The sequence below is a fragment of the Eleutherodactylus coqui genome, chromosome 1 (assembly GCF_035609145.1).
Source record: "Eleutherodactylus coqui strain aEleCoq1 chromosome 1, aEleCoq1.hap1, whole genome shotgun sequence".
NCBI lineage: Eukaryota > Metazoa > Chordata > Amphibia > Anura > Eleutherodactylidae > Eleutherodactylus > Eleutherodactylus coqui.
In genome coordinates, this window is record NC_089837.1 from 164,840,428 (window position 1) to 164,867,971 (window position 27,544).

General features: G+C 43.9%; 1 protein-coding gene across 4 annotated transcripts in view; it reads left to right on the forward strand.

Moving 5' to 3' along the window:
* EIF4G1 (eukaryotic translation initiation factor 4 gamma 1) overlaps positions 1-26,822 on the forward strand; it is a 75,240-nt gene extending 48,418 nt beyond the window's left edge. For 2 of the 4 annotated variants that reach the window (XM_066603315.1, XM_066603324.1), the window contains 24 exons: positions 2,086-2,155; positions 2,621-3,496; positions 4,854-4,942; positions 5,272-5,452; positions 6,088-6,257; positions 6,335-6,454; positions 6,570-6,743; positions 7,996-8,193; positions 8,891-9,037; positions 9,912-10,148; positions 11,771-11,875; positions 12,035-12,289; positions 15,243-15,342; positions 15,434-15,536; positions 16,149-16,396; positions 19,011-19,138; positions 19,214-19,386; positions 20,771-20,896; positions 21,197-21,278; positions 21,369-21,467; positions 21,606-21,737; positions 23,843-23,924; positions 24,924-25,064; positions 25,551-26,822. In XM_066603315.1, the coding sequence (XP_066459412.1) occupies positions 2,086-2,155; positions 2,621-3,496; positions 4,854-4,942; positions 5,272-5,452; positions 6,088-6,257; positions 6,335-6,454; positions 6,570-6,743; positions 7,996-8,193; positions 8,891-9,037; positions 9,912-10,148; positions 11,771-11,875; positions 12,035-12,289; positions 15,243-15,342; positions 15,434-15,536; positions 16,149-16,396; positions 19,011-19,138; positions 19,214-19,386; positions 20,771-20,896; positions 21,197-21,278; positions 21,369-21,467; positions 21,606-21,737; positions 23,843-23,924; positions 24,924-25,064; positions 25,551-25,741 (4,227 nt within the window). In that variant the 3' untranslated portion in view covers positions 25,742-26,822. The remainder of the gene's footprint in view (positions 1-2,085; positions 2,156-2,620; positions 3,497-4,853; positions 4,943-5,271; positions 5,453-6,087; positions 6,258-6,334; positions 6,455-6,569; positions 6,744-7,995; positions 8,194-8,890; positions 9,038-9,911; positions 10,149-11,770; positions 11,876-12,034; positions 12,290-15,242; positions 15,343-15,433; positions 15,537-16,148; positions 16,397-19,010; positions 19,139-19,213; positions 19,387-20,770; positions 20,897-21,196; positions 21,279-21,368; positions 21,468-21,605; positions 21,738-23,842; positions 23,925-24,923; positions 25,065-25,550) is intronic. The other 2 variants (XM_066603331.1, XM_066603340.1) reach the window with 1 other exon arrangement.
* The last annotated feature ends 722 nt before the right edge of the window (positions 26,823-27,544 follow it).

The window sequence follows — 27,544 nt, forward strand, 5'->3', positions numbered from 1 at the left end:
CCACCCTAAGCCACAGTAGCATCATCCCGAATGGGGCCAGGGTAACACGAGCCTCTGTATAGGGAGATGGCAGTGGTGTCTGTAAACTCGGGGTGGCATCTTCACTATGGGATGCCTGGGAATTTTTAACACGTTAAGCCTCCTCAGGTGAAATGAAAAATTTGGTACAGGGTTAGCCAGTAGAGAAAATGTGATCGTTCTCAAGCCTCCTCAGTTAACTCTAGAACAACCTAGTTACTCAGATAAGGAAATTCAGGTGGTGACGTCCGTTCCTCAAAAAACTTAGTCTCTACGTCTTGATGGACTCCCTGGGGTATTTTTTAAGAAAAATATTGTCACCTTCTAGTTCTCCAGTTGAAGTCAGTCTTCTAGGAGGCTGAATGATTGATTGGGAAGCTTACCCAATTTTCCATCTGAGGCTACTATACTCATCACCCCCAAGCCAGTGAAGGACCCCAGGTTGTGCAATCGAAGGATTTTCTGAATGATGCTTCAGTGTAAACACCGCAGACGATTGAACAAGGACAGAGAATTTGTTTGCTTCTCGTTCATTTTCTGCAGGCATAGCAATAATCGTCTGCACGTTGTTGCATGTGAACAGCAGTTGTTTAGTCGTTCACGGGTGCAGTGATTCGCTCACAAATCAGTCGTGCACAAATTGCAAACTATTTATCTGCCTGTATAAACGGGCTGCACAACTAATTCTGTCCTCCTTCGCTCAGCCAAATGATTTATTGCTCTGTGTAAAAGGAGCCTTACAGGTTGGTTGAATGAACCTAACACTGCTCTACATTATAGCGGTCATACTTTCATTCTCTGCACAGTACAATGCTTTTACCCTTTACAAAATAATGTCTACCTGCACTATGGGGTGCCAGACAAGTCCCCTGGATCTACTCTCCCCTTTTGAGTGGCCCCGCTCCCCTCCCATGGCACTTTTTTTTTTCTTAAATCCTATCAGCCAGTTATGATATACTGAGCATGCTCAGGGTGATGAACAAAGGGAGTGCCTTGGCAATGTGTCTTCCATTGGCTGAATGTTGTGGTCCTCTATTGACACACTGTGCCTCCTATTGGTCTTTACACTGATGTCTGTGCATTACACCCAGAGCTGCTGTTGGTTGATCCCTCTCTCTGTCTCTCACACAGCTAATTGGTGGTGGGGATGATACTGATCCCACCTCTTACTGATATGTCTGTTACAGCCGGGCGCTGCATCTATAGCTCCATGTACCCCTGAAGACGCCAGTTGTCTGGTGAAACCTATCAGGGAGCTCTAGTACTAGGTTTTAGCTTCAGATCTCTGCTGTAGGCATTTAACTCCTCACTATTGATTGTGCTTTCATTATATTAGTACCACTGATACCAGTCAGTGACTAGTGTCATATATGCGCTAGTTCTCATGGTCATATTGGTTTCTACGGCTCAGTGTGCATGAGTCATTGTGCCGGAGTCGGTGGAGTGAGGCTAGCTCCACCATTCCTAATAAAGTGTATATATACACCTAATGTATTTAGTGGGGCAGACAGTTTATATCTTCAGACTCTGAGTCTGTATAATAACTTTTTTTCTGCTGCTACAACATGTCTGTTTTTAATATCTTTTTGAGATCTTAATCATATCTTTATATATGATTAATAAAAGTTTACTTTTAAGGGGATCCACTCAGGGTTGTTGCATTTGGCAAATATACTGGTTTTGGTATTGATTACAGTGGGACCCTGCTGGACCCTGAGCCTTTCCTTTTTGTTTCTCCCACGCACTTTCGGCATAGTTTTGTAATCATAACCCTCTGACGGGTGCACAGACATGTGATGCATCGCTATTACTACTACTATTTTTAACAAGTGGTAACTAACATTTCATTTTGCTCTCTTGAATGTTGTAAGTTTTTAACTTTTTTTTCCCTTTTTTAAACTGGTTTTAAGCATTGGTAATGCCTTTGTATTTTTGCACATACTGTTTCTTGCTTAAAGGGAATCACAAAGACACAGACTTTTTTTTCCATTCTGCAACCTGTTTGCATGCTTTGTTAGTCTGTATCTAAGACAAATAGTAATTGCATTTATATTTCTTTGTTTTCAGTCTGCATTGGGAGGCTCTGAAGTGCAGGCGAATGGAGAGAATGTCCATGTGCCTATTGTAGTACGCCCAGGTAGGTGCAAAAGTGTTCAGCTACTTACATGTGTGTAAGAGACGGAAGGAAGAAACTTGCCATGGTCCAGGTGCATCCACAGTGATTCATGACCGAAATATTTCCTGACGCAGTAGCCAGCGGAATTTCCTTACATCTTGTGCGTCACTAGACTGTATTGAGCTGGCGCATGGCTAAAAGGAGTGGTAAAATGCGCCATTCTTTTGGTTAAAGATATTGGTGTAAAATAGGCCAAATAGGAGTTGGCATAAGGAAAATTGTGTAACTTGTCTAGCTAGATGTGCCACTGTAAATTTGGCGCACTTTATGGCGGTCTAACTTTTGTATCATGGTTTTAGTAAATCTCCCAAGTACACTGATTTATTTTTGTTGGACCAGGCCTGCTTTGTATGTAACAATGTTGCCTCTACCTGACATTTTGGTTCTATATTAACCCGCACATTATATTTTATTATTTTCATGAAGATGATGGCTCAAAGACCACCCAAGTGCTGACCAAATTATCAGAGAGCCCCTCCCCTTCTCCTCCTGCGGAAGTAAATCTGAATATGGCAGTTGTTTGTGAGCAAGACTTGACGCTTGATAACACTACCCCTGAGGTGTCTGTACCTTTGCTTGGGACTCTGCATTCACAGGAAGTGCCCTTGCTTGAGACCCCACCAACTCAGGTGCTGACGCTGCCAGAGGCTCCTACAGCTATTCAGGAGGACCCAAATCCGGTTGAAGTAAACGTTGTAGAGGCAGCTGTTAAACAAATCGAGCCGATTTCTGAAGCCCCGATCATTCAGCCCAAGCCAGAGTTAATAACCCCTCCACAGACTAGTATGTCTGACTCACAGGAATCTCCTTTGCCACAAGAGGGGTCTTTTTCAGCTTCAGATGTAGACTTTCACGCACAGGCTCCTCCACCCCAAATTTCATCAGAGCCCTGTCCTGTAGAAGCGAAAGAACCTACTCCAGAATCTACCCAAGAGCAAGGTCCTCTGGAGAGCGTTCCTGCTGTAGATCCTCAAGCTACTAATGGCCTCTCTGAAGAGCTGATTGTGCCACCTGCACAGCCAGAGCCACCTACTGTTTGCCATTCTGAGCCCTCCTTGGATTCTCCAATTGCTCAACCAGAGGAGCAACTAACAAATGGAGAGGGATCACCAGGTCTACAGGAAGCTGAGGCACAAGACATGCAGGAATCTCACGTTAGCCCCATCGCGGAACCCGAAGAGAAGCCAGTTGATCCTATACCAGAAGTTGAGGATGTTCGAAAGGAACCCCCTGCAGAGCCAGAGCCAGAACCAGTTGCTGTACAGACTGCCAAGCAGCCGACCGCCGATGTTCCTGTGGCAGGTAATGGAAGCTTCCCATTGATGGCAGGGTGGTGTAACTGTCCTAAACGTCTGTGGGGGACAAAGGGCTTAGTATAATTATTAGTTTATACTCCATTATCCTTGGTCAACGTCATTGCTGTACACTTTGCTTAAAAGCCCTTTTTATTTATTTATTTTTTTTCTTTTCCTCTCTTTTGTACTTAAAAATGCTAAGAATTTGCTTCCCATTCTACCGCATTGTAAGCCTCTTTCAGTTGCATCACTCCTTTTCCTTACAATTTCATTTCTCTTATCCACTGCATGGACACCTGCAGGAGTTTAAAGGGGTCGTCCACTTTCTACTGTTTATAGAATGTCATACAACTCTTTACTGTACTTGTATGGAAGGTTCTACTCACATCCCTTGCTTATATCGGTGTAGTGGCCCCTATTTGCATAGTAGAATGGTAAAGTGCGTGGACTTGTCATGTGATCTCCAAACATGTCATGTGACTTGTGTGATCCCTGATGAAATTGACACTGCTCCGGCATCTAATAGGTGAATAGTAGTTTTTTGAGGAGCAAAAGCCACAATGTTACTACCTGTAGCAACTCATCGTGTCTGTGGAGCAGCAGCTCTTCTAGTATAATCTCCCTGTCTTCTGTGATTTTTTCCCCCCCCCACCCCCACCCCACCTTTTCCTTCAAGTTACCTTTTATTAAAGGGGTTATTCAGGCAGCCAAGATACATACCTTGTCCAGAGTTGCTAGCATCACGCTTCCGGCCCAGTCTCAACGGGTTGCATGGTTGCGATTCTTCTTCCATCTTCTGATTGTTGGTGATGTCTTTATAGAGGGCTGTTTGGGGGATTTTAGTAACTAAGTAGCAACACCCCCTCCCATCCAACCCCTCCATTCCCCATGCTGTCTTTTTGACGGGCAGAAAGTGGAGGAAGATTTAGCAACTGTGTGACCGGCTTTTGAGCTGAAAGCGAATGTGACCACACTGCTGGATTGGGCTGTGTCCGGTAAGTATTTCGGCTGCCTGGCTGACCACTTTGGGTGCAGGGAGGAGGGGGGTTAACAGTTGTTAGTAAAGTTAAGGCTAGTGTATTATGACCGTATTTAAGCATCCATAATGTGTCCCAGCCTGACACCCACGTTCCAAGCATCATAGGAATCTATAATGAGCTCGGGTCAGAAGACCTTTGCTCGGGCCAGGACACTGTATTATGGATGCATAAATGTGGCCAGAATACACCCGTCACTAGCCTAATGAGCTCTGGTCCACTCCACCTCCATTCACTGAGCAATGATCCTCCTGTGTAAAAAAGGCTTTAAATTGGTTTCAATTGCAAATCTTCTAGAATTGGGTTTTCTTGTTTTTCACCTTCCAGTTGCTATGTCTGCACCTAAGAAGAAGAGGAAAATAAAGGATTTAAACAAAAAGGAGGCAGTTGGAGATCTCTTAGATGCGTTTAAAGAGGTAAGAGAAGTTTACATAGCATACGGTGATATTATCTTACCTTTAAATGAGTGGGGTTTTCTTCCCCCCTTTTTCTTTTAATGCTCCACTTGTACTGTTGGTGGAAAGGAATTTTTTCCCCTCCTATACATGGCCTATATTTTGGATATGTCCTAATGTCTAAATATGCTCCCCCATAGACAATCACCTGGCATGTCAGGGGAACCTTGTTCCAGCCACTGAGCTAACTGCTGGCACCCTTGTTCTCCCAGTGAGTGGTCCCAGAGGTAGGAAGTCCCTACATGCTACTTGTGGTGCTTCCCTATTAATGCTCTGTACTCCCCCTCTAGGTAAGTGATGGTACTACTGAAGCAACAGAGTCCGCTGCTAACCCACCTGCTGTTGCTCCTGAAATTGAGCAGACCCCCAGTGTACCTGTAGAGGAGCAGGACGAGACATGGGAAGAGAAAGAAGACAAGCTAGATGCTGAAAACATAAAGCCAGGAGACCTTAAATATAAATACAAAGAAGGTAAGGCACGCTCCAACTCATTTCTGGCCATTTTGTAACACTGGTCAGGTTAGTGACCATGGATTTGTTTGGCTGAGATTTTATTTTTTTTAAATCCTTGTTCCTGGGCCGACCACGTTAATCATACAGTACAGAATTAAACATGGCCGAGGTTTAATGTTAGGGAGCAGTGTGCTCTTTATCTTAGGAACAAAAGGCATGGCCATGGCATGCAAGTCGCAGTCAGTGTTGGGGTGCATTCACACGGTGTCTGCAGTGTACATTTGGTACACCAGCCCGGAAAGCTCCCAGCATATGTTAAATGCATTCACAGGCCCGCATTCACCTGAAGAAGACCTTTAAAAAGTCCTGTTTTTTTTTTTGTTTGTTTGTTTTTCTCCTTTGCTGCATACATTAGTGTAGTTAACTCCACTATCTTATACAGGGGCACCTGCGAAAAATAATAGTGCGAGGTATGTTAAGGTATTTTTGGGTGCTTTTGGAAGATATGCCTATACAGTAGCCTGTGTTGGAGGCATGTATCAGATTCGTTGTGAGATCCTCTGTGCATGGCCAGCTCAAAGTGGATGCACCCTTATATCAATGACGTTCCTGGACTCACACTTCTAGAAGTAATAAAACTTTTTGGTTACCAGATTACAGACGTTTCACCGGGTCTCTCTTATCTACAGAACAATGGAAACCCCTGAATCCTGAGGAAAAGAAAAGCTATGACCGCGAATTCTTACTTGGCTTTCAGTTTATCGTAGCAAGCATGACAAAACCAGAGGGTCTCCCTCAGATCACTGATGTAGTGTTAGATAAGGTAGGTAACTTTTATTTTTGTGTGTGTGATAACTTTTTACATTATTTTCGGTTAATATAATTTCTTTCTTCTAACAGGCAAACAAAACTCCCCTTAGGCCGTTGGATCCCACAAGGTTAACTGGCATGAACTGTGGGCCGGACTTTACACCATCATTTGCCAATTTAGGCCGACCTGCTATGGGAAACCGTGGGCCGGTAAGCTTATTTTGCAATTTTTATTTTAAGCTTTCACAAAGTCTATCTTGACAGAAAAACGTTCCTCCTATATCTTTTTCACAAAGTATTTTATGTTTTTCTTTAACGTATGCAGCAAGCAAATCTTGGTCCTCGGCGGTCTCAACACGGACCCAGGAAAGAGCCACGCAAAATCATCGCAGCTATGTCATTAAATGAAAATGTGCAGTTAAACAAAGCGGAGAAGGCCTGGAAACCGGTCAACAAGCGAGCCGGGGAAGAGGATGATCCAGAAAGTATAAAGACTCAGGTACGCTAGTGGTGATGATATTTTTCATGGAGAGCATATAGTGGGCTTCGCAGGTTCCACATCTAGAAGGAAAGGATTTTAGCTTAAATAATTATGCCAATAATTTGTGTTGCGTTCTAATTTTTTTTTTTTTTTTTACCCTTTCTGTGCATTAGCTTTTTTGTTTTCTGACATATTTTACTCCAGAATAGTGTTTAAACTGCTACTGTACACATTAATTAATGATTTGCACCATTCAGATGAGTTTGTAAAAGTAAAAAAAAAGAGGTTTTTTTTTCCCTCCCCAAAATGTTTGTGCAATTCCATTCCAGTAGATGTGTGGCTTAAGAATTGAAGGAACCTCTCTAGACATACACATTGTATACCAAGCACCTAGAAGGAGCTGTCAGAATCAAATGTAACTTGTGTGTGATTGTAATGTTGATATACGTGATTACAATATCGGGGCAAAAGGATAATTTATTGCAGAAAACTGAACACTTAAAGGGGTCATCTAGTACCCTGTTGTACCACCTCTAGCTTGGATGCCAGATGTGATACAGGCGAGCATGGAGCCTCTAGTACCCTGTTGTACCGCCTCTAGCTAGGTTACAAGATGTGATATGGAGGGCATGGGGGCTCTAGTACCCTGTTGTACCACCTATAACTTGGATATAAGATGTGATACCAGCCGGCATTAAGGCTCTAGTACCCTGTTGTGCCGCCTTTCACTAGGATACAAGATGTGATACAGGCAGGCATGAAGGCTCTAGTACCCTGTTGTACCACCTCTAGCTTGGATACAAGATGTAATACAGGGGTCATGGAGGCTCTAGTGCCCTGTTGTACTGTCTCTAGCTAGGATACAAGATGTGATACAGGCAGGCATGGAGGTTCTAGTACCCTGTTGTACCGCCTCTAGCTTGGATTCAAGATGTGATACAGGGGGCATGGAGGCTCTAGTACTCTGTTGTACCGCCTCTAGCTTGGATACAAGATGTGATACGGGGGGCATGGAGGCTCTAGTACTCTGTACCGCCTCTACCTAGGATACAAGATGTCATATGGGGGGCATGGAGGCTCTAGTACTCTGTACCGCCTCTACCTAGGATACAAGATGTGATACAGGGGGCATGGTTGGTATTGATCTTCCAAGAATAACATTGAATATTGGAAACTCTTTACATTTGTGCACTTGATTTTCCCTTTTGCTGAAATCTATATTCCGCATGTATTTTGGATGTCTTGACCCTAATTAAATGTTTCTTTACAGGACTTGTTCCGCAGAGTGCGCAGTATCCTCAACAAGCTCACACCGCAGATGTTCCAGCAACTGATGAAGCAAGTCCAGGACTTGGCCATAGACACAGAGGATAGATTGAAGGGCGTTATTGACCTAATATTTGAAAAGGCCATATCTGAGCCAAATTTCTCTGTTGCATATGCCAATATGTGCCGCTGCCTTATGGGGGTAAGTCTGCCTTGTTCAGTCATGTTGGGTTTTCATTACCGTGATTTCAGGTACATGTAGGGAATGTTCACACAGGACTGAAATGTAGATTTTGTGCAGAGGAATTATCTGCAGAAAATCCACAGCATTTACAGTGCAAGCATTGTGGATGGGATTTGGGAAATCCTATTCATATGCTGTGGAGAAAGTCTGCAGTGTGACTAGATCTGTGCCGTAAATTTTAAATCTGCAGCAAGTCAATTCATGCTGCAGAGATTTATTGCGGTTTCCTCTCCATAAATCTGCAGCGTGTAAGCGCTAAAAAAAGCGTCTAAATCCGCACATACCGTAAAGTTTAAGTGTACTTAAGACTGAAAGGCAAATGGTTGCTTTAGTCTGAGATATATATATATATATATATATATATATATATATATATATATATATATATATATATATATATATATATATATATATATATATATATAGTGTGTGTATAATATTTATTCTTTTTTTTTTTTTTTTTTTCACACATATATTTTAACTTTTTTCTGGGTCTCTGTTCAGTAGTTTATGCTGCCATAAGCCAAAATCGTCCATTTTTTCCATGGTTCTTGCTGCGGTTTCCGTTGAATTTGATTACGTCTGTACGCTTTCACTAACCTGTAGAATTTCTTGTCATTTTCCTATTTGAAACTGTCCCCTTTTCATCTTCCAGCTTAAAGTCCCAACTACAGACAAGCCAGCTGTGACTGTCAATTTCCGCAAGCTGCTATTGAACCGCTGCCAGAAGGAATTTGAGAAGGACAAAGATGATGATGAGGTGTTTGAAAAGAAACAGAAGGAGATGGATGCTGCTACTACGGTATTTGTTGAGAGCATTTTTTTCTCTTTTAATGCGATCAAGTACTATGTTGCCAACATTGTATTGAGATTTTCACTTTAGTGTTATGTGCTATTTTATACTTAAAGGGGTCATCCATGGAAATCGGGACCCTGACTGATCAGCTGTGTGTGTGTGCGCAAGCTGTCAGTGCCACAATAACACAGAGATCAAAGCAGAAGCCTCCGCGCCGACTTCTGGGCAGTGGCTGGCGCTTGTAACTGCAGGCACGGCTCTCATTAAGATTAATGAGAGCCGTGCCGGCTACTATACAGAGGTCGGTGCAGAGGTTTCTGTGTATTTGGAGCAGAGGTTTCCGCGCTGACCTCTGTTATTGCGGCACTGTCAGCATGCTCCCACTCAGCTGATTGGTCGACCCCAGCCAATCAATTATTGATAACCTATCAAGATGATGGGTCTTCAGTAGTATTTCACAGAAAAACTCCTTTAAAGGAAACCTGTCACACCCTATAAGCACCATAAATAAGTTGTGGTGCTTATAGGACAGGGAATGAGCAGTTTGGGGATGTGCTTTTTATTTACCCAAGTCCCCTTTCCCATGCTGTCAGCAATGGAAGTCTGCGCTTGGTCAGTTAGTCTCTTCAGGCAGTGCGCACACTCCCACTGTTCTCTATGGGAATGTGTATGCATGACTTGAAGAAAAGAGTCTGACGGACTAACCGAGCATGGATTTCTACCGGTGACTGCCCAGAAATGAGGTGCCTGGTACGTATAAAAAGCACATTCCCTGATCTATAAGCACTGTAACTTAGTTTATGCTACTTATAGGGCATGATGTCTTCCCTTTAATGTTACTTTCAATAACTAATTTTTTTCCTTTTCATTCTCTCTAAAGCCAGAGGAAAAGGCACGGCTTAATGACGAGTTAGTAGAAGCCAGGGATAGTGCAAGGCGCAGATCCCTTGGTAATATCAAATTTATTGGTGAGCTTTTCAAATTAAAAATGTTGACAGAAGCCATTATGCACGATTGTGTAGTAAAGTTACTAAAGAACCACGATGAGGAGTCTTTGGAGTGTCTCTGTCGACTTTTGTCCACGATTGGGAAGGACTTGGACTTTGAAAGGGCCAAGGTAAGACTATCATCAAGCATGACTTTCCTTTTATAGCCTCACGGATTTGTCCCCCCCCCCCCCCCCCCCCCCCCCTCTTCATGTTTTGATACTACTTTGACTATTATTCTCCATTTTTCCATCTTTGGCCTAACCCTTTCACTGTGAATGGTGTATGAATGCAACCTGACTAAATGCTGCTTACAGCTACAGTGTAAGCGCTAGAGCTTGGTATCTTAGCCTTGATTCTTGGCTTCCAAACTATAGCAGCCTTGAAGTCAGGAGTCGGCATGAATGGTTTTATTTCTTATTGTCACATTTAAAGGAGCCTTTTTATATCCTACTAAAGATTTTATCTGCTTTTGCATCAGTTCAGTGGATTTTGAAGCTATCTGCGTAGGTAGTAACATGTATCATCTTGAGCTTTTTTTTTTGGCACTGTTGGGTGGCTGAAGTCCTGCTTGAGTCAAACTATTGGCCACAAACATTAATATTTCTGCAGTGTGTTGTGCTCTTTTTTTTTTTTTTTTTTTTTTTTTTTACCCAAAAACTAGCCTTAACCCCTTGAGTGGCACGCCCGGAAATTTTCCGGGACGAGCTCCACTGCTCATAGTGACATAGCCCGGAAGATTTCCGGGCTATGTATCACTATGGGAGCTGCAGAGCACAATGCCACAAGCTGTGACAGTGTGCTCTGCCTGCACAGACCCACACAGAGCAGTGCAAGGGCTTTGAAAAAGCAGCAGAAGATATTGCCGATATGTCGGCAACCTCCTGCTTTGTTTACAGGTTGCCATAGAGACCATCGGCTTGTCAGAAGCAAGCCGATGGTCTCTGTGGCAGGGAGAGCTGGTTGTTAGCTGTCAGAGGACAGCTAGGTACCTGCTCTTACAGCAGAGATCAGAGAAAACCTCCGATCTCTGCTGTTAACCCTTTACATGCAGCAGTCTATGTGACTGCAGCATGTAAAGGGCTGTCACCATCGGACCCCTGGATTGTGATCAGGGGTCCTGATGAGTCCCTGTGGAAGTCCCCTAAAGGGACAAAAAAAAAAAAAAAAAAGGTAAAAAATTATTTAAAAAAATAATAAAAACACTTGTCTCCCTTTACTTTGTAAAAAATCAAAAATACAATCACACATGTGGTATCCATGCGTCATAATGACCCAGAGAAGGAAGTTAATACATTATTTAACCCCTTAATGACATGGCCCCTTTTTTTCTTTTTTCCCCATTTTTTTTCCCTCCCTCCTGTTTAAAAAAAATCACAACTTGTCCCGCAAAAAACAAGCCCTTATATGGCCATGTCAATGGAAAAATGAAAAAGTTATGGCTCTTGAGACGCAACTGCAAAATTAGTTGAAATTCAATGATTAGACCATTTTAAAAAACCTGCCCTGGTGGGCACGACAGGGTGGTAGGAAACCTGCCACTCAAGGGGTTAAATGTGCGTATAGGTTATGTCCTAGCAAGGTTAATGTGTAGTAATTCTGCCCCTTTTTCTCCTAGATTAGACTTCGTACATTACATACTCTGCTTTATAGCACAACTTGTATTGCTTTCTGTCTGTAATATTGTTACTCTGCATCTATATCTATAATAATGTCTTGGTTACATTGGTTAATGCAAATGTTTAATCCACAGCCTCGCATGGATCAGTATTTTAACCAAATGGATAAAATCATTAAAGAAAGAAAAACTTCTTCTCGTATCCGATTTATGCTTCAAGATGTCATTGATCTGCGATTGGTAAGCTTTATTCTTGGATTCTCTTTATATATTCTAGTTTGCCTTTTTCATAGAGCATGACAGAACAAAAACACAAATGACAAACGAGTGAATGGGGCAGCAGTCTGTAAAATGTTCCATGCACTTGTGCATATGTTTGAGTCTTTAATTTCCTTCCAGTGCAACTGGATACCTCGTCGTGCAGATCAGGGCCCTAAGACGATCGATCAGATCCATAAGGACGCAGAGCTAGAAAAGCAACGGGAACAGGTTAAGGTACAGCAACTAATGTCCAAGCAAGATAAGAGACGAGAGCCACCCGGTCGTCCTACAAGTGGACGTGGCAGTCAACCAACTGATGATGGCTGGAATACTGTGCCCATTAGTAAAGGAAGCCGTCCTATTGACACCAGTAGGATCACCAAGATAACAAAGGTGAGCATGTGAACTGATAAAATGTTTGTATTGTAGCAGTAGATTACTTTGGGAAAGCCCTTGTGATTTTTTTTTTTTTTTCATTTGCTTTTTTTCCCCTCTCGTCTGGGTCATTGGAAAATAACTCTAGCTTGGGTATAGCTGCTACCACTAGGAGGCGAACACGAAGCAAATAAGTTAGTCCCTCCTACCAGCTTTAGCTTTGAGCTAAATCAGTTTAAGCTTAGTGTCATTTCTTATTTTTTTCCCCTTGTCCTCTTAGCTAGGCATCAGGAATGATCTAAGTTCCCTGATTGTCCCCAAGTGGGGAGGGCGAACAGTTACTGTACAAGACACTGTTACTCCCTCCTCCAAGAAAACAAAGGGGAACAGAACAGCACTAACTGCGCTACTTCCCCCCCCAACCATGGGATCACCTGTTTCCTGCCTGTTCCCCCATATCCAGTGATCTCTCACCACTGTGTGAGGGGATGACCCTGCTGGGGGGCCGAAGAGAAGAGTATGAAGGTGAAGTGACTGTGCGTTTCCATCTGCCCCTTCCCCCTTTTTTTTAGGGGGGGGGGGGATATTTCCCCATTCTTCCTTCCTAACCTTTCTTGGGTCCCCGGATCTGCGTGTGTTCCCCCTCCTCCAGATGTCTCTGCCAAGTTACTTTCCACCACAACGCCTTTGTGGCCACCACTTACCTTTCCCCATAGCTCTCTGACGCCCCAGGTTTTCTCAGCTGGCTACTGCTTTTGAGCCCACGGCAGGGCTTTCATGTCATGGCCTGGGGTCACAGCCCCGTCACAGATCTACTTGGGGTCTGAGCTTTGTGTGGCCTGCCAGCCCACAGCCTTCCGCAGGGGGCAGCACCTTCCCCCTCGCCTTCCACTTTGTGCTTTTGACCCGTGTTCACGGCTCCTTTGTCCAGGCAGAACCTCAATTTAGGCAACATCATTCCTAGCTCCCCTTCCTTCTCAGCTCTTTTCTCTTTCGGACCCACTGGTCTGCTAAAATGAGCAGTTTCAGACTTCTCCCTTCTGATGCTTTCAGGTGATTATTGGCTTCATGTGATTATCTCCATCTACATTAAGTACTGTAGATTGCTCTTCGGCTAGGCTCTAGAGTAGTATCTGATACATTCCCCATCTGGGGACTATATATTACATAAATCTTTAGTACAGGTTACCGGCAGACAGCTTGCTGTGTCCATTCCACAATCGGGCCTGGTATTGCAGTCCCTTCCGGGAACCCCTAAAGTGAAGCCCATGACTAGATGGGGCAACTTATTAGCAGTCAATACCATTACCTTGGTAATTTTCAGTACAGTTCTTCTGAACTGCATGGAACCCATTAGTCAGCCCCTACTAGGTTCTGCACCTCAATGGGAGTTTTTACGTATGTGGAGTTATCGTACCATACCAAGACAGCCAGGCACATACTTCACAGATTGGGCATATCATGCGGCAATCCTCCTTTGCAATCTCGTGGTCGGTATAAGATGGCCTCACTCATGTAAAAAATTCTATTTAACGTCAGAGTTTGTTACAATGGCCACTGTATAGGTCACATGTTTTTCTTTATCCTATAGTAGTATGGCTGTGCACCTCTCCGGGCGCAGCCTGCTCCCTAGGAAAAGCAATAGTCTTTCTGCAAACTGTGTCCCGCATGACTACACATGGCAAGCATGTACAGTCTCATTACCCTCCTTCATAGGTGGAGAAATGTAGCGGGATGAGATCTTCTGCATAGTGACGAGAAAATGGAATTTTACTTTTTACTTACCATAAAATCCATTTCTAGTACCATTCATTGGGGAACTCTGCACCCTTCCAATTCATTCTTACTGGCTGTAGTCTCTAACATTAAGAAATCCTCAATCTTTGTGGCCTTTTTTTCATGGTACCGTTCCCTTTCTATATAAGCTGTATGATTGATGTTGGTTTTCTGTCACTCCTACTGATTACACACAATCTGATTTCGCTCTGTGCCTGCTGGAGGAGTATAGATGATAGGAGGGAATAACCTTTTTTGTTAGTGTCGCCTCCTAGTAGTAACAACTAGATCTAAGGTCTTGCTCTCTGTGCCCAAATGAGCGCAGAGAGAAAGGAATCTTACGGTAACAAAAATCCCTTTTCCTCCTCTCCTTCCCCTACTCTTCCTATTTGGAAAGCGTAAAGGATTCCACAATTAGCCAAGTCTATACAGTTAGTCCCCGACTTGCGAACAGGTTCCGTTCCGGGAGCCCGTTCGCAAGTCCGTTTTGTTCGCAAGTCGAACGAATGCTTGTATGGAGGGGATCGCGGGTGGATCCCGCTCCATACAACGTCGGGTGCCGGCTGTTCTTACAGCGGGCTCCTGGCGGCAGCAGTTCTGACGAGCCGTGGCGCTTGTCGGAACTGTTAACACTTTAAATACCACTCTGACAGCGGTATTTAAAGTGTTAACAGTTCTGACGAGCGGCGCGGCTCGTTGGAACTGCTGCCGCCGGGTGCCCGCTGTAAGAAACAGCCGGCACCCGACGTTTAGGGGGCCCGTACAGCGTCCCATGATGAGATCGCGGGACGCTGTGTGGTTGCTAGGCAGCCGGGGACCTCCTGAAAGGCCCCAGGGCTGCCTATGCAGAGTGCCCATCCAGCGCACGGCTTGCTAGGCGCTCTGCATAGACAGCCCTAGGGCCTTTCAAAAGGTCCCCGGCTGCCTAGCAACCGCGATGTGACCGGACAGGCTTCTATCAGGCTTGATAGAAGCCTGTCCGGTCCCTGCACAGTATGATGTAATGCCATAGCATGACATCATACTGTGCAAAACAGATAGTTCGTATCTAGCGAAATTCGTAAGTCGAATGTTCGCAAGTCGGGGACTATCTGTATTCTGACTTTAGATGTGCTTACCCGTGCCCAAAGTGGTGAATCATGTGTGTACATGCGTATATACTTTGTGTACTAAACTGTAGCCTATTCTCCCCTAGCTTGGTGCTATAGATTCAAACCAATTACTGGCACCAGGAGGTCGTTTGAGTTGGGGTAAAGGGAGCAGTGGAGGAACTGGAGCAAAGCCAGCGGAATCCGGTAAGTCTTGGTTGGTTTATGCTGTAAATGTTACGAGGATCAGACCTTTATCCACATATAATTAACCTAAAACGTCTTATTCTTTATCCAGCACCAGAATCTGGTCGGCCGGCGACGAGTACACTAAATAGGTTCTCCGCTCTGCAGCAATCCGCAAGCGCAGAGAGTCAGGACGCTAGACGAGCCGTGCAGCGGTATGGATTTTTCTTTATTTTTGTACCAAATATTTATTAACCCTTTCCAATCCACTGTCTGACCTCCTGAAGACATTATGATTTAAGGCTGTACAACTCTGATGTTGGAAGACGTCTGTCGGGGCTCTCGTACTGTATATTGCCAGCCTCTCTGCTGTCGGAGCCTATCCAACGTGTCCCCTCATGCAGTATTGGCTTTAGCCAGCAGATAGCGCCGTTGTATAATGGCAGAAAAAGAGTAAGCCCCCTAGGAAAACCAGGATACAAATTGGATTGGAAAGGGTTAAATTTAGTTTTCTCTCTGCAGTGTTTTCTGGTGTCGGTGTGCTGGGATGTATGTTGCTTTTTAGAATTAACCATAGGTCTGCCTAGTACTGGAATGCTCTTGATTTGTCTGTTTTTTTCATTCTTTATGAGCAGATTCTTTGAAGCTAAAATGCTGTACAGTTTCTAACATCCATGGCTGAATAGATTTGCAATTCAAACATGAATAATTTTTCGTTTACATAGAAATCTGGAACATAAAGTTGTCCAATGTCTATCATAAACTATCATTGTAGTGACTGCCTTCACTTTAATATTTTGCTATATGATAATCCTCCTCTGTTGCAGGGCAAGTTCAAGCCGTGACCGATCTGACAAAGACAGAGGAGACAGATTTGAGAGGGGTGAACGATTTGACAAAGGCGATCTTTTTGAACGTTCGGGTCGTGCAGATCGGGCAAGGGCTGTACTGACAAAGAGGAGTTATAGCAAGGAGACGGATGACCACAGCAGAGAGCGAGACAGACAAATTCCACTGGAAGCCGTGAGAAAAGTAGCAAGTATGACTGAGCCAAGAGATCGCAGCAAAGACAGCAGTAAGTCATGTCACGGGCATCCCTCCTCAAAGGGGTATTCTGGTTGGGAAGCGAATCCTCAAACATTTCAGATATGAAAGGAGTTTGCACCATGTTCAGCTGTTCATGGGTATGAATCCAGCAGCCATTACCTTCTTATCCTGTCCTCCAAAAAAGTGCACCTTATACTGGCACAACATAGTACATGGAAACAAAAAAAGCATAATTATTTGCATATGCGCATTCACTCCTCCTAAATCCTAACATTTGGCCATGTATTTTTACTTTATCAATTATTAAAAATGAAAAGAACCACAGAAAAGGGGCTCCCAAACCTTAAATCCGAAAAGATCAAAAAGTCTAGACCGAGAGTGTTCCTCTATATTTATGGGGGCCCCTCCCATAGTCTGGAGTAGGAAGAGCAACAAATCTCTCCAACCTGTCCGTCATACGAGAAGCTGAAGAGGAGGGATATCAGGAGATCAATGTGTCCCTTGTGGTGCGCATCACGGGTTGTAACTCTTCTCTAATGATACGCTGAATCTGAGATAGTAGGTTGCCATCAGATGGGTAGAGGCTTGCACCCGTGGAAGGCAGTGGAATCTTGTTTAGCTGACCTTCCATTGTTGGTTCACTTGTGACCGGAGAGTTGGAGCTCCCGGGTGATGATGCCTTGTTGGAGTGGCTAATGCTTGATTGTTCTGGGAAACCTTCCGGCAGGGTGCTTTGTGAGGAGTTCTGTGTTGGATTATTAGATTTGCCACACTTCCTTGTTTTCATCCTCAGTCTCCCCCTGAAGTACAGCTAAAAGATCTGATATTCCTCTAGATATGCTGGGACGAGGCTAGAGCATAGTTCAGGGGAGAGTAAGTAACATCCCCATCACCATGTATGTGTTCCGGCTGGCTGGAGGGCCCCTTTAGGTTATGGCCTACCAGATAGGCCTGTAATAATGTATGGAGGCAGATTGTTGGTGGAACATAGAAAATCCAGCTCTTTGCTATGTTGCAGGTGAGTGCCTCACTCAGCCTGGGCGCAGAGATAGAATTGCTGTAATTTTATATTTCGCCCACTAGGTGGTGGTAGAGCTCTGGATAAGTGTAGTTGATGTAGAAATTGCATGTAGCAGAGCTGAAAATGTTGAAAAGGGTCTGAAGTGGCACTGGGCACTCCTTTCGAGTCCTTTTACTCAGCAGATGTCCTGCTTTATTAAATATAGGGTGCAGACTTCTATCGGTGCATGTGCTGCTGCAGAGTTGTGCAGAGTGGCCACAACTTAGAAACCCTGACCCGCAGGCTGCGAGTGTGCAGAGCCTCTCCCCTCACAAGCTGGTGGCTCTTTCTCAGGGCTCTGGAGGTTTCTTTCAGACCCAGGCAAGAAGGGGTTAACCAGTGGGGCCTCCAATCCACCCCACACCAAGCTCGCTGTAGCTTTACTTTTAATGTCCAGGCTTAGTAGTGACAGGGGGAAGTTTCTCTCTCTCCACTCTGCCTGGAGTGATCTCTCAGCTCCCAGCCTAGTATCTTCTGCTCTGCAGACTATTGCTGTGGCTGCCAGCAGCCCCTCCCCCTCCTCTGCAGGTAATCTTTCCTCCAGCTATGCAGGCTGTTATCAGCCCTCACAGGCTCCTCCAGCAGTGATAGGTTTCCTCACCTCAGCCCTGGGCCAGCTCTCCCTTGGAGGATGGCAGCTGTCACAGGTAATTAGATGCACTGCACTCCACCGGGCCTCCCACTGCCCTGCTTCCCTGCTTCGGAAGCCCCACCAGATCCCCTGCTGCTGCTGTGTGTAGTTCTCTGCTGCAGCCACAAGGGTCGCAGACCCGCCACGGCACATGTGCCTTCCGCGGGTGCAGAGGAAATCTAGGCCCGACTTCTGCTGTTTCTGTAGGCCCACCAGGCCGCTGTGTCTTGGACAAGCAGGAAAGGTGGGAGATCTCTCCACCCTAGGCTGGAAGCCCAGGGGGGACTTCTGCAGGAGCTACACAGCCTCAGACACCCCAGCAAAAGGGCAGAATCTGTTGTGCTTTTTTTTTTTTTTTTGTTTGTTTTGTTTTTTTAATGTTAAGGCCTTGAAGCAGTTCCTCCAAGTTCGTCCACACTCTTAGCTTGCTTGGCCAAGCGCCCCCCCTCCCCGCATCACTGTTTTTAAGATGGCCACCACATGCCTGCTGACATACAGCATGAAACGACATTATGACAATCCCTGCTCTATACTTTCCATACTAAGTGCTGCCCTGTAATTGGTCAGCAATCCAGTCCCGAGAGCTGAAGAGGAAAAAAGGCAGACCCCGGTCGTTCCTACAGCCCGACCTCTAATGCTGGAATGCCTACAGAACGTATCCAGGGCAACCTGGGAATAAACACTTCTGAGGTGCCTGGAGAAGCTGCTGCGCTTTAGAGTTAGAACCAGAATCCAAAGCAGAACCACGTTGTAAATTTTAATATTTGATTCTCATTTATTAGAGACAGCACCTTTGTGGAACCAGAATACCCCTTTAGGGTGCGCTCACACCTTGTAGAATTGCTCTGGACTTTCTGCAACATGTGAACACACCCTGAAGTCCCTTCAGTTGTTTTGTTCTCCCCCCTGCCTTCAGTTTGCTGTATCTACTAACCATTCTTTACTTGTCAGTTAAGCGCGAGATCCCAACATCAGCTGCTGCCGCGGTTGCGCCCTCTACACCTGCCTTCTCAGAAGAAGAATTAGAAAGGAAATCCAAATCTATCATAGAAGAATATCTACATATTAATGATATGAAGGTGAGGTATCTTTGCAAGAGTTCTACTTCTGTGATTCTGTTCATTGTTCCTCTGACAGTCTTTTTGTCGCTACAGGAAGCACTTCAATGTGTCCAAGAACTTAATAGCCCTTCACTACTGTTTATCTTTGTACGAAACGGTATTGAGTCCACGTTGGAGAGGAGCACCATCGCCCGGGAGCACATGGGTCTTCTTCTGTACTCGCTGGTCAAGCCTGGCACACTACCTAGGGAACAGTATTATAAGGGGTATTTAAGCTTTATTTAGTTTTTTTAGGAAGTATTTGGTGTCGCTAGTATAAGGATAAAGATAATTATCTAAACTTGACTTATAGAATGTAGATATAAGATTAACAATGTCATGGTCGTGACAGATGCAGTTCGGCTGTTTTGCACATGCAGAAACCATAGATATCAGTTTCTTAAGGCCCTTTTACACAGGCCAACAGTCTTTCGGACGACTGCACAAGTGCTGACATCACCGCTAAGGTCGTCAGCGCTCGTGCAGAGCATTTAAACTGAAAGACATGCCACTGGCTTCTCGTCTGCCCCTCGCTCAGCGATTCACCTCCTATAGAGAGAGGGCTTGTTTTTTTGCATAATAAGCTGCAATTTTATTGATACCATTTTTGGGACAGAAGTCTTATCACGTTTATATATTTATTGCATTATTTGGAAGATGAAATGAAGATAAACAGAATTTCGGCCGTATTTTTTTTTTCTTAAATGTTTGCTATGAGCTGAAGGTGTGTTCAATTTATTAAGTTGTTAAAGGTGCAGTGATGCTGAACTTTATTATTTTTTTTTATGCTTGGATAATTTTTTTTCACCCCTTATTTTACCTTTTTCTGTGTGATCCAATGATCGCTCAGATAATATACTGCAGTTCTGTACTGCAGTGTATTCTCTCTCTTCATTCACTTTACCAGCCTTAGTGGCCTCCAGGTCTGCCATCAGCCCTAGGCGATTGGATGGTGGGGGGCTAGTGAAGTCACAGAGGGCGTTGATTGCTTCTCGCATTCCAATAATGCGCCGCTCTCAAACTCTCTTTAACTGGGTGAAATCTCTTCTCTGCATCGCAGAGACGTCTAGTGGTCAACAAGCTCCACATAAGCAGAAAATGAGCTCCACTACACACAAGTAGCCTCTTAGAGCTTTTTTTATAGACAGAGTATAGAACCACTTTTAGAGCCTCAGGTGGCAAGACCGTTCATCTAATCCCACCACAACTCTAATCATTTGTATATCTGCTTGAGATGGAACTGCATGCCGAGTTTTGCCGCAAAACAACTTATAGGTGGTTGGATTTAGTTTTTTTTTTGTTAGTTTTTTTTGGACAGTGTATATATAGATTTGTGTGTAATTAACATAATATAGATTTTGTCATTTTTAATTATTCCTTTTAAAAGAGTTAAGTGAAAAGTTAATTTGATAAATTCCTATGATAGATCTACTTTGAGAAACACAAGAATAGTAGACTGCTTAAGTGTTCTAATGTTCAAGAAGAAGCTAAATAGCCTTCAGTTGCTATGTGGTTAGGGCTATCGCTCTTTGTTTACTAAAGTTTGACAACAGTTACTAAGAAAAAGTATGACCTTTATTTAATTTTATCCACGAATCATTCTATTTGCAGAGTCTTAGAAGTACTTGAAGTAGGTGAAGATATGGAAATAGACATCCCTCATATCTGGCTATATTTAGCTGAACTTATCAGTCCAGTCTTAGCAGAGGGAGGAATTCCCATGGGAGAGTTGTTCAGGTAATATGTGAACTCATTTTGTTTAAAGGGCCACCACAGAAACAAATCATGTAACTATTCCTCCAGTATATACGTCGGCTACTTCGACTTTTAGTTATTTCTTTCTCTCTGAAGATTCCTGGACTCGTTCTCTTCAGTTGGGTCATGTGATCTCATTGTGACCTTCTGGGAATTACTTGTCTTTCTGTTCTCACCAGGAATCACTATCTGTCACCAGAACTTTGTGTGTGATGAAACTGCATGGACTGTACCAGTTCTGTCTGGTGTATATGTTACAATGCAATTTCTTTTTCTTTACAGAGAGTTGACAAAACCTTTGGTTCCCATTGGCAAGGCTGGTACACTATTAGCAGAAATTCTAGGTTTGCAGTGTAAAGGCATGGTGAGTTTGGTTTTTTTTCATTACTATAATTAAAAAACCATATTGGATAATATTTTAAACTGTCTCAATATTGTTAATCCTCTGTTGCAGTCTCACAAGAAGGCAGGTGCTCTATGGCAAGAATCAGGGCTCAGCTGGAAAGAGTTCTTATCAAAAGATCAGGATATGAACAAGTTTATCAGTGACAATGTAAGAGTCTGCAAAATTTAAACTTTTGCCTGCACTTGTCCTTTTTTTGTTACCCCCCCCCCCCCCCCCCTTGCTCTTGGATTTTTAGGGTCTGGACTTACGGACTGACATCCTTACCTTTGTTCTTTCTCATTGCAGAAACTTGAGTACACGTTAGAAGAGTCCGAGACGCCCAGTAAGAAAGACCTGTCCTCAGCTGAGCTAGAAAAAATGCTCACTAACCTGCTAAAAGACAACTCCAGTAACCAGAAGATATTTGACTGGATTGAGGTATTGCCTTTTATTTTCTCCCCCAGTTCTTAGACATCAAAGAAAAGAGTAAAAAACATTGATAACCTGTTAAAATGATTGATTTCCAAGAGTGGTAATTTATTAAGTCTTTAACTCCTGATCGGAATTTTAGGTCACGCACGTTTTACACCAAATAGAAGTGCTACCTAGTGACCCCTTCATAGTAGTAGTGCCTCCCAGTTATCACGCCACAGTAATAGTACATCTCTATGCATAGTGACAGTGATTACAGTGCAGCTATCTTCAGTGATCACAGATGGTAACATCTCATCGATGTTGTGTTCTCTTTATCTGTGACCAGATCGTCATTGCGACTTCTCCCGGCCACACCTTGGCTCTGCAAAATGCGACAAATACAAATCTTTGGCTGCTTGCCATCACCCTTCGTATGCTTTACACACCTACACAATCCATAGTGCCCCAGATAGTCATTAGTCCCAGTGCAGTAAGTGTCGCTTTTAGTGCGCTCCACACAGTGTGCTTCCTTTTTCTGCCTCCTTGTAGTAATGGCACCTTTTCTGCCCCCCTCTCCCCTGATACTACATGGACAATAAACTGTGCATGGAAAGTCAGAACATCACCATACACATTATATGGTTGGCTGATCCTGCCTAAATCTGTTTCAGCTAAAGTTAATCTAATGTGTAAGGTTAACTTAAATCTAGTTTCAACTGTCTGTAATACTATGGTATTAGTGTGACCATCATGTTGTGTGCAGTGACAGCTGCAGAAAAACATCTTGCTGTCTGCCGATTAAGATGTGAAACCAACAGCTATAGGCTATTTGTTGTTGAGTGTTTCTTTAAAAAAGGGGTTGGGCAGATGGAACCACGTCTTTTAAATGGGAAGATTACGGAAGTAGCGCCCACTATATTTCAACTCAAATACTGCCCACAGTAAAAAGAAAAGATGAAAGGAAAAGTTGCTAGAAAAAACATTTCTATCTTCCCAGCGTTCCATAGAAACTAAGCAAGAGCAATATTCCCAAGTGGGGAGAAGACTTGGTAAACTCGTGGATCTTCTGAAAATGGCTGGCCTTCCAAAATCTGTAGGAAATTCTAGCACTGAATAAATCTTTAGTCTCTAAAGAGGATCCAGCGTTTCGGGCAGCTCTACTCTTGGCTAGAATTAGCATTAACTCGAGAAGGAAAATGGGCAGACATAAGTTCATGAAAGGGTTGTAAGACCCACACCACCGCTGTCAAAAATAACATCAATCCTTTTTCCTTAAGGCACCTTCACACGGTACGACTATTGGGTGCACAAAAGACTTACTAGTGAGATGAATGTTGGACAACTGGCTTGTCTAAAAGCAATGATTTAAATATTCTGGTTGGTTACTTTTGTCCATTAGACTTTTTGTTTAAAGATCAGAAACAATTTTGTGTGCAAAGCAGGAACACGTGGCAGGAACAAGTCTTCACAAATCATTTGTCTCAGATGGAGAATCTAATTACTCTTTAAAGGCGTATTCCGGGCACCGACTAATGGCCCATTTACATGTAACTAGAGATGAGCGAGTATACTCGCTAATGGTAGTAGTGCCTTAGCCGAGTATCTCCCCGCTCGTCTCTAAAGATCTCCCCTCCGTTCCTCCCCGCTCTCCCCCACCGCTGCCCGGCGGCCCCCGAATCTTTAGCAGGGAGATACTCGGCTAAGGCACTAGTCGCTCGAGTAATGTGCCTTAGCGAGTATACTCGCTCATCTCTACATATAACGATTATTGCTCAAAATTTGTTCAAACGCTTCAGTAGCTTTCTCTGGCGCGGTCAATCAGAGGGAGGTCTGTTAGTAAGTTGTAGGACCTGTAGCTGTGGGCGGAGCTTCAGCACTGGCCCGTAAACAAGCTCTATGCATGCTGGGAGTTGTAGGTAACAGTCTGTTGCTGTGGAAGTGATGCGTGCAAACACAGCGGCAGATCAGTGGCTGCACAGGACAAAGAGAGGGTCCAGAGCAGCAGATTGCCGCTACTTGGCTGTACTAGATTTTAGCAATCTTATAATTCACATTTTTAAAAACGCCTTTAATGATTTAAGTGGCAAGAGACCTTCGATCAACCATTTTTATCTCCTGTTCTTCCACAGGCCGGCTTGACTGACCAGCAGTTATCATCTACTATGTTTGTCAGAACTCTTATGACTTCCGTGTGCAACTCCGCCATTATCTGTAAGTATGGGGCCTTTAATGGGTTAAGGCCCATTTAGACACAATGATTATCACTCAAAAGATGTCTTTTGAGCGACAATCGTTGTCCTTTACATCGCAAGATGGTCGCTCAAACGTTAAGCGATCACCTTGTGCTCTGGAGGATGCAGAAAACAAGCGGGGGGGGGGGGGAGGAGGATATATGCCTTCTGCATCCAGCTGTTCCCCGTTCCGAGTGCCTAGCTGTTATACAGCCGAGCGCTCCCAGGCGGAGGATGCAGAAGACAAGCGGGGTGTCTCCGCTTGCCTTCTGCATCCAGCTGTTTCCTGCTCTGACCACTTGGCTGTTATACAGTCGAGCGCTCGGAGCGGAGGATGCAGAAGACAACGGGGTGTCCCCTGTCATCAGGGAGCGGGATACATCTGAAACAATAGTATCAGCTGTATCCCACTGTGAATCCCTGATAAGACTCATTGTTGTCTTTCAGCACGCTGAAAGACAATGATGAGCAACAGCATAACGAAAACTGCACGGTGTCAGTGCAGTTACACACAACGATTATCGCTTAAAGGACGGCTTTCAGTGATAATCATCGTGTCAAAATGGGCTTTTAGTCTGCGTAGAAAAAATGTAAATTGAAATCAACTCCACGCTGCATAAGAACAGCCAGGCCTCACCCGATTCCACGCATTTCCACTTCTATGGAGCGCTTGCAACACTTTTTCTGTCTCAAGTAATGACATGTGACTGCTACAGTCAATTACTAGCTGCATTTAACTTTGGATCAGCCAGTAAATGACTGCAGGGGTCACATGTCGCTGTGATGGAACACCATTGGTGCAGCCAGAAGGCAGAGTATAGTGGGGAAGCGGGTGAAGAAGGATTTTTATTTTTTTTGTGTATGCAGCGCTGAGCAGATTGCAACTTACATTGTTCTCCTCAGATTACACGTTTAACATCTGCTTCACTTTCTTAGTTAAGACATTTCTTGGTTCTGACTTTCTATTTTTCCTTTGTAGTGGAGAATCCTTGTAGAGTTGATGTTGGTGTGATCCACAGCAGGGCTAAGCTACTGCAAAAATATCTGAACAACGAAGCAAAGGAACTACAAGCTCTATATGCTTTGCAAGCCCTTGTTGTGAAACTTGACCAGCCCCCAAGTGAGTTTTTCCCTTTTTTTTTGCTTCTCTATGGTATACATGACGAAACCATTACTGATGTAAGAAGCACTGTAACGAATATACCTCTGATTTGGTAAGCTACACTTGTAGCTCGCTGTGCTACACCATTTCCATAACTGCCATGTAGCCCTAGGGTAGTTGCAAAAATAATGTTAAAGAGCCCACTTGGCTGTTTCTGTAACTCTTAACCATTGCATCATACAGCCAGTTTAGGAGTGGTTGGCCGCAGACCTCGAGATGGGCGAGAGTCCCAAAGGTGGTTCCAGATGGGAATTTTTCCTTTAACCAACAAAATGTGGGTTCTTTTGCCCCCCTCACCCCCTTTCCCTACTATATACATGGGTGGAAATCCACCCTCCGAGACCACCTATTGTAAAATTGGGATTAGTGTATGTATATGTAGGGTAAGCCATGTTTCACAAGACGATTGGAAGCGTTGAACTAACCAGCATCCTGTTTTCTCAGATCTATTAAGGATGTTCTTTGACGCGTTATACGATGAAGATGTGATAAAGGAAGAACCATTTTACAAGTGGGAATCCAGCAAGGACCCAGCAGAGCAGCAAGGAAAAGGTGTCGCCCTGAAATCTGTCACCGCCTTCTTTACATGGTTGCGGGAAGCAGAAGATGAATCTGATACTGATCACAAGGACTAGAAATTTGCCTTTATGCTTGCTCTTGTTTTCTTTGGGGCTTCCAGTTTTTGTTTTTGTTTTTTTTTTTTCTTTGTTTTTTTCCCCCTTGCAGACTTTTTAACAAAGAAACACACGAATCCCAGTGATTTTGCATTTGTGAGAATGTATTGACTCTTGATGAATGATGAAGCCTGACAGAAGACACTGAAGGTCAAAACGCCTGATGTACACAGGCAGTTGGTGGAAAGAAGCCTTGACACATGGGCAGGCGGCAATGGGTTTTTTGTTTTTTGCTTTTTTTTTTTTTTTCCTTAATGCAACAATCTCTTGGGATTTCACTTAATAAAAGTACTTGAGGTATTTCGGGACTGCTGAAAGAAGAGTGGAACACAGTGTCCCACTTCCTTCCCCTCCATTTCGTCATGTAAGTGGGGCACATGCAGACCTTTCACTTGTGCAGATTTTTTTTTTCCCCAAAGAGCAGTTGGAGCCTACATGCTTCAGTGGGACGGAGCACTCGAGCTTCTCTATTGCTCTCTATGGCTGAAATATAGATATATAAATATATATAAATATATATAATTATTACAAATTGTTTTTGGTTTGAAGATGGCAGCAAGCCGTCTTTGAATCTTGTGTTTTGCTCTCCAGCGCATGTCTGGCGTTCAGGACACGGACCTATTCTTTTTTTTTTTTTTTATTATACAAAAATGAACTTCTAATTAATCTGTTGTAATTCATGTTGTTGGATGCTCTACCAGCAGCTGGCTTTTTTTTTTTTTTTTTTTTTCCTTTTTTTTTTTTTTTTTTTTCTCCCTTCTCAGTGAAGTAGAGAATTTTTATTTCTATTCAAATCACCATGTGTTGGAAAGAGGCATCTCTCAACCCTAGCAAATTCTGTATTTATAGAGAAAGCAAAGCCTTTTGGTTATTTGTCCTTCCAAAATGTTTTGGGGGTTCTTGTAATTATTAAACCAAGTAAGAATGACATTTGTAAATACTTTTTGCTTTCTTTATTAAGTATTTAATGATTCTGACATACAAAATTTCCCCAAAACCTCTTTTCACAGAAACTGGAAATAAATGAGAACCTTACATAATGTGTTTGTGTTTCTGTGTGTGCTAAATAGTCCTAAGCTAAGCAGACTAATCATGGATTACAAATACAGTTCCCACTAGTGGGAGCGGGAAGGGGCTTGGTTCTTGGAAGTTTTCAATTTCTAATAATGTCTTCTAGCAATAGTGGCCTTAAGGCCTCATGTCCACGGGGAAAATCAGGCCCGCTACGGATTCTACATGGAGAATCTGCAGCGGGTCCCTCCTGCCCCGCGGACATGAGCGCTGAAAATAGGAATTTAAAAGAATTTACCCATCCGTAGCGGGCGGGGAAAGTCTTCTCTTCCTCACGGCCGGATCTTATTTTTCGGCTGGCGGATGAATTCGTCACGGCTGCGGCACGTAGCCAACGTGCCGCGCGCATGCGCCGGGCACATCCGTCGAGCCGAAGCAAGAAAGATGCGGCCGTGAGGAAGAGAAGACCTTCCCGGTCCGCTCCGGATGGGTAAATACTTTTAAATTCCTATTTTAGGTCTCCCGCGGGAGCCGTCCCCGCGGGGGACCCGCACGAAAATGGAGCATGGTCCAGATTTTTTCATGCTCCATTTTTTTAAAAATCACTTTTATTGACCATCCGCGGGTATTTATCTACCCCGCGGGTGGTCAATGCATCCCTATGGGGTGCGGATCCGCGCGCGGGAGAAGAGTTAAAATCCTCTGCGGATTTTAATTCTTCTTTTGCCTGTGGACATGAGGCCTAAGAGTTTG